Source organism: Limulus polyphemus, unplaced genomic scaffold, assembly GCF_000517525.1.
Source record: "Limulus polyphemus unplaced genomic scaffold, Limulus_polyphemus-2.1.2 Scaffold160, whole genome shotgun sequence".
Classification (NCBI taxonomy): domain Eukaryota; kingdom Metazoa; phylum Arthropoda; class Merostomata; order Xiphosura; family Limulidae; genus Limulus; species Limulus polyphemus.
Genome location: NW_013665770.1, coordinates 648,910 through 659,563, shown reverse-complemented (window position 1 = coordinate 659,563; position 10,654 = coordinate 648,910). Strand labels below are relative to the sequence as shown.

General features: G+C 30.5%; 1 protein-coding gene across 4 annotated transcripts in view; it reads left to right on the top strand.

The window, feature by feature from the left end:
- The window catches only part of LOC111084900 (phospholipid phosphatase-related protein type 1-like), a 19,203-nt gene extending 9,395 nt beyond the window's left edge, over positions 1 to 9,808 (top strand). For 3 of the 4 annotated variants that reach the window (XM_022381406.1, XM_022381402.1, XM_022381403.1), the window contains exons 2-8: positions 1,707 to 1,957; positions 3,163 to 3,319; positions 4,133 to 4,250; positions 5,012 to 5,192; positions 5,517 to 5,574; positions 7,149 to 7,367; positions 7,904 to 9,808. In XM_022381406.1, the coding sequence (XP_022237114.1) occupies positions 1,722 to 1,957; positions 3,163 to 3,319; positions 4,133 to 4,250; positions 5,012 to 5,192; positions 5,517 to 5,574; positions 7,149 to 7,367; positions 7,904 to 8,188 (1,254 nt within the window). In that variant the 5' untranslated portion in view covers positions 1,707 to 1,721 and the 3' untranslated portion in view covers positions 8,189 to 9,808. The remainder of the gene's footprint in view (positions 1 to 1,706; positions 1,958 to 3,162; positions 3,320 to 4,132; positions 4,251 to 5,011; positions 5,193 to 5,516; positions 5,575 to 7,148; positions 7,368 to 7,903) is intronic. The other variant, XM_022381404.1, reaches the window with a different exon arrangement.
- The last annotated feature ends 846 nt before the right edge of the window (positions 9,809 to 10,654 follow it).

Genomic DNA, 10,654 nt, shown 5'->3' with positions numbered 1-10,654 from the left:
TGTATATTGTGATATGTTGGGTGTTGTATAGTGTGATATATTTGGTGTAATATATTGTGATGTATTTGGTGTTGTATAGTGTGATATATTTGGTGTAATATATTGTGATGTATTTGGTGTTGTATATTGTGATATGTTTGGTGTTGTATAGTGTGATATATTTGGTGTAATATATTGTGATGTATTTGGTGTTGTATAGTGTGATATATTTGGGGTAATATATTGTGATGTATTTGGTGTTGTATAGTGTGATATATTTGGTGTAATATATTGTGATGTATTTGGTGTTGTATAGTGTGATATATTTGCACACAACTCACACATCGATATGTATTTATTCGTTCATACCTACTTGTATATATCGGAATCCTAAAGATCTGGGTGTATCCATAGAATAATTTTGTCGTTTCAGTATCACATGGTAACAGTAACTTGTCCAAACAATTGCAAATCACCTAAACAACTCACACTATAGTATGCTTTCTTTAAACAAAAGTCTCGTTTCTCCACTGTGAATCGTTAGACTATTTAATTAAAGACTACTACTCAAAGACTTACAATGATTCCTCTTGTGGACATTACAGAATAATAAAATAATGATTAGGTTTGTCGAAATGATTAACTCTGTTTTTTGTTTCTTATACAGTCCATTGATCATGAAACTTGGCGAAAGGTTTGTTTTCTGGGCATTACGCTGTTAATTTATATAGGTTTTGTATGTAACCGATTCTAATCAGTTTTCTTCATAACATATACTTACCTCATTATTTATAATAATAACAAACTTACACTTAATATTGATATTAGAAAATAAAAATTAGCCGTAGAAGTTGTTAATTATAAGATCCTATACAACTTGTTTACACGAAATTCATTCATAAATAGCATTTAGTTTGTAGAGGATATATTCAAAGTTGCTTTGAAACGCTTTTGCAGATAACATTTCGTAACTAAATATTAGAAAGAACTATGTGTTTTTTTAAATTCACATAAGTTTTTAGCGGTTGTACGTAGTAAAACTTTTATTCACAACGTTTCATTAGGTTTACCGGGCATTATCAGGATTCCTTTTTTTAAATTGATATCTGTTAGCCTCAGAGTTCTTGTATATCAGCTGATGATGCCAGGTAAATCTGGTGGAACGTTGTGAACAAAAAAAGGAAAAAAAAGTTGTACTATATACAACCGATAAAAACTTGTGTGAATTTCGGTTAACTGTTGTGGTGATATATTTTGAAGCAAAATTAATAAAACTTTCTTAAACAGATTCTGGCGTGATGTTTAGATTAAACAAGTTAAGATGAATAATGTGTTCAATAATGTTTTAGACAGACTTAGGAGCAATGTTTCCGTTAAACTTCTTGTACAGATAAATCAAATGAGCATTACTTTTCTAGACTATCTCGTTATGTTGGATAAGCTGGTGGTCGATGCCAATTTGGGAACAACGTTTAAGTTAAATGTAGTAGTAGTAGTGATCAAATGGACAAAACTGACTAAGGAATATCTTAGAGGCCATGTTTTCGTAACTTATTCCAACGCAATTTCCATACCTCTCATTCTGTTCATTCCACTGCAGCTACAGCTGTAATGTACAAGCTGTTTTCAAGGGTTTAATAAGCTATGCTTTCTGTATTTATCGAGAGTCCATTATTTCATTTTATGGTTATTTTCTTGTCTGGTTCGGTGTTATTTGTATTATACAGAAATCTTTGAATGAAATGGATAGTACACAAAGGTCACAAGTGTGTCAAGGATCCAATACTCCATCCACCGTTAATGAAAACTATCGATGTCCACCAAAAGAAAACATACTCCAACCTGTTTCAGTTCACAGCGACTCGGAATCTTCCGGTGATGAAAAGCAGAATCCCAAAGTCAACATAAGCCTTATTCCGGTGTTTATATTAGAGACCATCTCTTTAGGAAGTCTAGCAGTCTTGGCATACTTTCTTAGGTAATACTTAACACACTGATTTTCAATTGTAGTTATTGAAAAATCATAAAATGGTGAAAACAAAAGCTCAAATATCGGGTCTTTAATGAATCCTAACTTGTTTGTGGTTTGGTATTCTCAATAGTTAGATAATGGATTACATTAAGTTAAATTTAATCCACCCATAAACGACTGAAATTTTATGTTTCATTAGTTACTGATGTACATTTTTAACATATCCAAATGTAATCACTCCTTTAAGAAAAGTTTACTTCCTCGTCTGCTCTCCATTGGCTCAGCGGTAAGTCTGAGGGCTTACATCGTTAACGACCAGGTTTCGATACTCTTGGTGGACACAGCAGAAATAGCAAGTTGTGTAGCTTTGTGCTTATAAAAATAAGACAGACTTTGAAGAATTTTATTTAACTAAACTAAGTTGAAGTTATAATTTATAAAGAAAACTTTTACATACCACATGATATCACTCAGTAATTTCTTACGCAGTACTGGATCGACAACAGTATCCTAAATGATATTGGTAAAAGTAATTAATTTGTTGGTTTATTGTTGCACAATGGTTGTCTAATAATCCTATATTAGTATGTAGTTATTCAGTGTCGATCAAATGCTGCTTAAAACGTCACCCAGCAGTTTACAGTGAAATTTGATATTTTTGTTAGGGTTAGGTAAATTCAATTAACTGTTCGTTTGTACTAATTCAACCTAAAACGAACTCAAAAGAACTATGGATCATTAGCATATTAATAAAGAATGTATATCACATAAATAAAACATATCATTATAAACAAAGACATAAAATATGGTTGTAACATATAATGGCCAATGAAATTAAAACCATCACTCTTCTATTGTGTGAATCCCATAACCTTTTATTCTGTAGTTTATTAACTTTAAAAGAAAAACATTTGGGTACAAAATTTTCCCCATTATTTCAACATAAATATTTAAGACATATTATGATAATTTTATATCTGACATAATTAATTTGAAATTACGTCAACAATAAAAATAAGTAGAAAAGTAACCAGTTTGTATTACGACTAAAATTATAAGTTGCAGCACTAATCAGTCTAAATGTGTGCTATTTATTATGACATTATTAAATGTGTTTATTGTATGACACACTTGTTGTTACAAAGTTATATGCTTTTTCAGAACAGTATATATGTCGTAGTAATAACTTATACTCATTTATGTATATATAGGTTTGAGGATATTTTTCCAGTAGTTATTCGAGGCTTTATTATCAACGATCCCAAGCTTATGTATCCCAAGGATCCAGATTATGAAAATTCTACGATTCCAGTTAATTTCAGCGACAATACGCTATATGCAACATCCCTCGCCATCCCATTAGGATTAGTAAGTTTCAATCTATTCTAACTAATCAACTACTCGAGGAGATTAGTTCCTGAATCGTGTGAGAAAGGCTTTAAAAATACTTGAAGTATACATGATAACCAAACAACTGAATTTTTTATAAAGATTATTGATGATACATAGAATAATATGTTATTCGTGATATAAAAAAGCTAATTCCGAGAAACTCAAATCATTTCGAAAGGTGTAAGGTAAGATTTATTTGAAAATATATATTTAAAGATAATACTGCAACTAACAGACTGAAAAACTTTGCTGTGGTTTCAACAATATATCTATTTTTAGGAAATTATAGTAGGCCATCTTAGTTTATAATCTGAAAGGTTGGTCTTATTCGAATTAAATGTGAAATGAACAGTTGCAACTGAAATCTCAATAAAAATCAAGGAAAATTCATAAAACGTAATCAAGAAAAAGAAAGGAAAAATTTTGATTTATCAGGAGTAAGATAAAACTAGCCTTTCAGATTTTAAATTAATATATCGATTGTTATTCAACGACTTTTAATTCACTTTTGAAATATATAGCAATGAAAAATTACAAATTTTCAGGTATCATGAAGTCATTTTTATTAGGCTTAGAAAACGTTACTGACTGAGACTAGCGTGGACCTTATCAACACTTTTATAATTGTTTTCAGTCTGCAGACCAAATCATTTTGAATATTAAATGGACAAAGAATCTTTGAAATTTAATATATAATTAAACAAGAAATACAAAAATGGAATACATATCAAAATTAATACACATTTGTAAATCATCCAATTTAAATTGTTTTTGCCATTTTCTATGTAGATTTTGCTTGGAGAAATTGGATACTTTATGTTTTCAAGAAAATCAAGAAAAGTAGTCCGCTTGGGGTGTAAGGGGTTTAAACTACATATGGTCACACGCAGAATTCTTCGCTTCACAGGTAAAAATGTTTTTCTTGAATTACCATGGAAAAAAGAAACGTAAAACGTATTTCAAGAGAAAAAGTTGATTATAGAAACGAGAGAACTGAAACTTGTACAAATTAAAGTTGCTATTTGTAGTCTTTGTTTTTTAAGATAGGCTTTATCTATCTAGCCACCTAATGTATAAATTAAAGTTGCTATTTGTAGTCTTTGTTTTTTAAGATAGGCTTTATCTATCTAGCCACCTAATGTATAAATTAAAGTTGCTATTTGTAGTCTTTGTTTTTTAAGATAGGCTTTATCTATCTAGCCACCTAGTGTACAAATTAAAGTTGCTATTTGTAGTCTTTGTTTTTTAAGATAGGCTTTATCTATCTAGCCACCTAGTGTACAAATTAAAGTTGCTATTTGTAGTCTTTGTTTTTTAAGTAGGCTTTATCTATCTAGCCACCTAGTGTATAAATTAAAGTTGCTATTTGTAGTCTTTGTTTTTAAGATAGGTTTTATTTATCTAGTCACCTATCAAAATTGGTGAATTGATTGAGAATATACTTGAAACCTGCAAAGCTAAAAAAACTACAGAGATATTGTTGTGGAACAATTTCGTAAACAGTTTTTTTTTCGAAGAAAAATAATTAAATAAGCAGCTATTTGAATTAAAAATAAATGTATGTGAATACAAGTTTATCTGTTTTTTGTTAACTTATTAACTTATAAGTACAATAATATTCACTTATGATTACTCTCATTTTTATGAAAACTGTCTTTCTAATATTAGGAGCATTTCTATTTGGGTTGCTTAGTACCAGCATCTTGACCGATGGCCTTAAAGTAGCTACTGGTCGACCAAAACCGTACTTCATAAAAGCTTGTAATGTAACAGAACAGTTTAATAACATGTACGAATTTTATTACTCAAGCGTCTGTGGCACTTCCGAGGAAGATCTTCGAGAGGCTCGGTAAGATACGAAGAAAATTTACTAAATGTGTCTTAATACTATTCAGCTAACACTTCAATAAAAAGTTCTATTGCATTTTGTTTTTAATTTTGAGCTCATGAATCACTTATTGAATATATAGATATTTATACGTGATGTAAAAATGTTATACATCGTAAAATACATTTAAGTAAATTTAAATTGAGCTCTTTTGGGATTGCTTCGCAGCTACTAAGGCATTTTACATCTATACATTTTGTATTGGCTACTAACTTAAAAGAAAACTGAATAGCTAATTCATATAATTTTTGATATGATAATTTATAAGTTCTTGATGTTTTTCAGGTTGAGTTTTCCATCGTTTTATGCCTCACTTTCGGCTTATTCAGGAGTGTACGTAATGGTAAGTCCAGAAATATCGTTGGATTTGTCTATTTGTTTACGTCACTAACAATACACTTTGTTATTTAATACTAGCTTCAACTAAAACTAAGGGGAAACATTGATGTAGTTATGGTTTAGCACGTTCAAATTGAACACGTGTGGTTCATATTACATGACTCTTTTTAGTTACCATAATACAGCTGGACTTCTCTTCTGACCAATATTTGAAGTTTTTAAATGCCTCAAATTGACTATAATTCAAGGGTAACAAATAATTTCGTCAGGTTATCTTTCAGAGCTAATAACCGTTTTCTTCATGGTAACAGTTTGGGCTAGAAAATTGTTCCTTCGGGTTATTGCTATTAAACGAATCTTTCTGGCCGTTATTTTGTGTTATAATTTTTTTTTTCTGAGCGAAAAGTTAAGAATAGTAAATGGTTTTATTTAAATGAGAAGATAAGGCTTGTAGCTTGTTCCTTATCGCTGTGATCTAGTGCTAGTGAATAGTTCTTCTGGGCTAACAGCTAGGCTAATAAACAGTTTCCTGATCTTTCTGTCTACCAGCTAGTGGTCGTAGATTGATCATTCCGAGTACCATGTAAAGCTAGTAAATTGATCCTTCTATCTACCAAATGGGGTTAGCGATTATTCTTACTACCTACTATATAAGGCTACCAAAATATTCCCTCGGGCTAACAAGTTACGAACTAAAGCTAGTACATTATTACATTTGGCAAACGTTCTGAGTTTAAAAATTATACTCTCTGACCAACAACTAAGGTTAGTAAAAGTGTTTCTCTGGATGACAACCATGGTTACTAAATTATACCCTCAGTTACAAACTGGGGTTTCAAAACTGATTATTTGTGTTACCGTCTAAGACTAGTAAAATAGTACTCCATTTCTACCAACTAGGATTAAGAAGTTGTATCTCCTGGCTAGAAGTTTGAGTTCCTAAATTGTTTTTTCTGATTATTAATCAGGGCTACTCGGAAAGTTTTTTCTGGCTAACAACTAGGTTTATGAAATGTTCTTTTTAGCCAAATCTAGGGCTATCAAACTGGGTCTTCTGGCTTGTAACTAGAGCAAGTTAAGTTGTTCTTGTGAGTATCTTCGAGGGTATATATATGTGTTCAAAAACCAATAGTTTAACTTACACTTGTATTGTAAGTTGAATGTTAAAAGTGTAAACTAAACCAAAGTTCAGTAAAAATACCAGAATTTTAAGCATAACTATTTCCTAAGCGAACATAATTTGGCATGTATATGTTTTAAATAAAATATCTACTTTCTGTAATCTACGTTTTTGATAATAGAGAGAAAATATTGCACATAAAAGATAAGAAAAGTTGATAGCGATAGTTGCGTAAATAAAAAGTTTACAGATCAATAAAAAAATGTTTTATGCAATTTAAAAATCTTCAACTGAGCTTAAGGTATATTTAAAACATTAGATCCAATTGTCTCTTGCATATGTTTCATTTATCTCTACAAAGTTTCTCATTCTGACAATTATAGCACTGGTAAAATATATTACTGATTTGTTTTTGTGCATGAAATTAAAAATTTAAAATCTTCTCTCCTACAAATTAGATCTATGCACATTGTGTCCTAACTGTCCGATCGTCCACGATACTCCGTCCGCTTGTAATATTCTCTATCATTAGTTTGTTCATATTGTGTGGAGCGTCACGAATTGTACTACACAGAAGCCACTGGGAGGACGTAGTTGCAGGATGGGTTCTTGGAGGTTCTGTGGCAGCTTACATTGTAAATACTTCTTCTATGACTTTGAATCTAGCTATATTTAAGGTTTGGAACTTTATTAATAGCGGATATTATACATTTTAATCTGATTATATTAGATATAGATGGAGGCTTCTTTAAAGGCAATGTAAGTTATTGTAGAAGTTAAGTACTCACTTAACCACTTTAAATACGAGCTTCGAGTTGCGTACTTCTACAATAACTTACATTGTAAGTACTCACTTAACCACGGGTTGCGTACTTGAAGGTTACGTTATATTTCGCGTTGTATTAATATTTCTCTTTAAATATAAATGCAGGCGGGTGTGTGAAATGACACTTTCGCTAAAGTTTATCAAATGCAACATAAGCTTTGGATAAAAAATTGCAATATTGATAATGAACAAGATTATTTAACGTTATTATTTTTCTTGTGCTGAATTAAGTTGCGGTGTCATAAAATGGACTGGTTTTAATACTTTGAGAAAGAAAACGGTAACTTATTATTTTCAAGTATATCATCTATATGTTTAATTATTAAATACATAGTATTTCTATCACACCATTCTATTGATTCATAATACAATGTCTCATTTCTATAGTGTATCTCCACTTTAAACTGTTTCCATGAGTATCATCAGTTGAGAAGAGAGTGCTGTTCTCACAAAAAGAGAAGCAATTTCTTTCCATTGAAGCGACAGCGTCCTCTATTCTACCGATATTTTCGAATTCCACATGTCTCTTACCAGTATTCCCAGAATCAGACGCTTCCTAACAGTGATCTTAACACAAATTATTCAGAGACTACTTTCCAAAGGACAAACTCTTACCCACAAGATCTAAATCGACCAATAGATATGAGGCAGGTAGATGAAAGATATGATTAGGTGAAACCGTCAACGATGTTTGGAAAATAGGAACACAAGTTCACCACCATCAATTTTCTGTAAAGGTTTTAAAATTTCGAATGATAGGAGCTCGTATACGACTTATTTAAATTATGTAAAATGTGAAACATTATACTTATGTTTTACTTTATTTTAAACTTTTCTAATTATTTGGTTGAGCTAGCTTAGAATCATATAGAATTAAATAAAATTAGACAAAACAGTACTGATTCAATACTGACCCGTGTCGTTCTCGTTTTTTTTTTAGAGTACTATTAAACCTTAAAATATTATAAGGAATTAGTACGTGTTATAGATGGCATTGCTGAACTGTTATTGAGGAACATGTATTTTTGTTTAGGACAACTAATTAGTTTGATGTCCCACATACAATAATCAAACATTGTTGAGCATCTTCCTAACCAATACCACGTTAGCAGCTGAAATTAACATCTTTGAGACTGAAACACCACTCCATTCAATAGCTTATACCAACAAAAAAGCGTCAGTTTTCTACTGAGAAAACCAAAGAAAACAATATAGTGGACTAGTTATTAACAACTGAAAAGCTGGATAACAATTTAGTTCAAAACTTTTAAGATAGTTATGAAACATTTAAAAAACCGTTTCCTCCGAAAAATAACATTTTTTTTTCATTATTTAAAGAAGAAAATTTTATATATGTTATTGATTAAATATTTATGTCGTTCTTAGATTTCTGATGTTCATAATTAGAATTGTTCCTCTAATGTAAATGAAAAGAAAAATAATTACCTAAAATTGAAAAGTTATTAAAAGTTAAAACTTTCCGCTATTACAGCGGAATCTAGTGAGCATATTTCAAAGTTGTTCATTATGTATTACATACCCAAGCTGAAAATCACAACTAAACGTTTTCAGGAAATTTGTGGGGAAAATGCATATCTTATTTATATTTTTCTCTTGTGATTTGAAATTATAAAACTACGTAAACGGCAAGGAAATATTTTTTACAAAATATTTTAACACAACTTCACACCAAGTTCTATAATTGAAATGCAGTTTACTATTATTATTTACTATTATTATTTTATGGCCTCGATATTAACCATTTTATACAGCAAATATTTGATTAAAGACAAAAATAAAAAAAATATATGTTACTATATAATCTGAAGATCTAATTTCAATGCAATTTTTTGTATTTTATGTTTGTTTCTTTAAACTAAATATCTAATTATATTTTCTAATGCAATGCATGCTAGTCTATAAAAACACGTGTTTCACATTCAGTAGAATGTAGAGAGGTCTCTAGAAAATATTGTTAGTCAAAAGCACTTGATGTTTTTATTCTTTACTAATATTATCATCTGCTAATATGTAAACCTTCATTTTCAGTGATTTAAACCGGAATTTATGCTTGAGAATTCGTTGTAGTCAGTTCTTACAATTCGGAAATACGAAAGATGTAATGACTCATTCGAGAGTCATTGCCCTTAACATTTTCATTTATGTTGGAATGTGTTCTCCTAGATTAAGCTTATTTTTATTTGTTCACCTTGAAATAAAATATACATACATTTTACAAAATTAAACATAAAATTAATTAACCTGCGTGCCTTGTGAATTTTTTGTCTCGATTTAAGTATGTTTATATGACACAAAAATATAATTATTCACGGGAGTGACTCACCAAGTAACTGAAAACCCATGATTATATTTCGCGGAAGAAGAGTTACGGGTCTTTTTGGAAGTTTCATTACTAGCTCTAGCTAATATACAAAATAATTATTTTATGTGTATTACATAAAATATTTGTTCTTGTTAATACAGTGTACCAGTTCTGAGATACGAGGTGGTAAAATATGCTTCAATGTTCTACTTCTAATATTTCTTTCTCAACCAACGAGATTTTATACTGCATAATAACGAGAGATAGACTACTATTGAAACTATTGAGAAAGACTATAAAACAAGAAATTTGAATAGGGGCCACAGAAACATCCTACAGATAACAGGAAACCAATGACCACTAGAAGATGATAAAATGCTAAAAAATGTTTCGGATAAAAGGAGACAATGGAAAAAAAAACTAGCTTTTTTTTCTGATGTATAAGTGAGCTATTTCCAAATTTGCACACGATGCTTTAAATACCCAATTTTTTTTTTTTTTTACTGATCATATAACGTACTTATGTATATTTACGTGTATAGACATTCATTCCTCCAAATATCCATACATAAGTTATTTCTTATTTCTGATTCAAAAATCCCTAAGTTAGAAAGTAATGGAGGCCGCAGTGCGGTGCAGGAAGAAAATAATAAGCGTAATCGCACTTTCACCATCACGTGCGTGGACACTTGTACTATCTTTATGCGGTGATAATTCTAAGTAGTTTTGAGTACAAACAAAGAAGGATTTGTAATAATGTGTCAACCATATCTGCCACATCCAGGGCTGATGAGGCCTTTCGCTCAATACTAGAA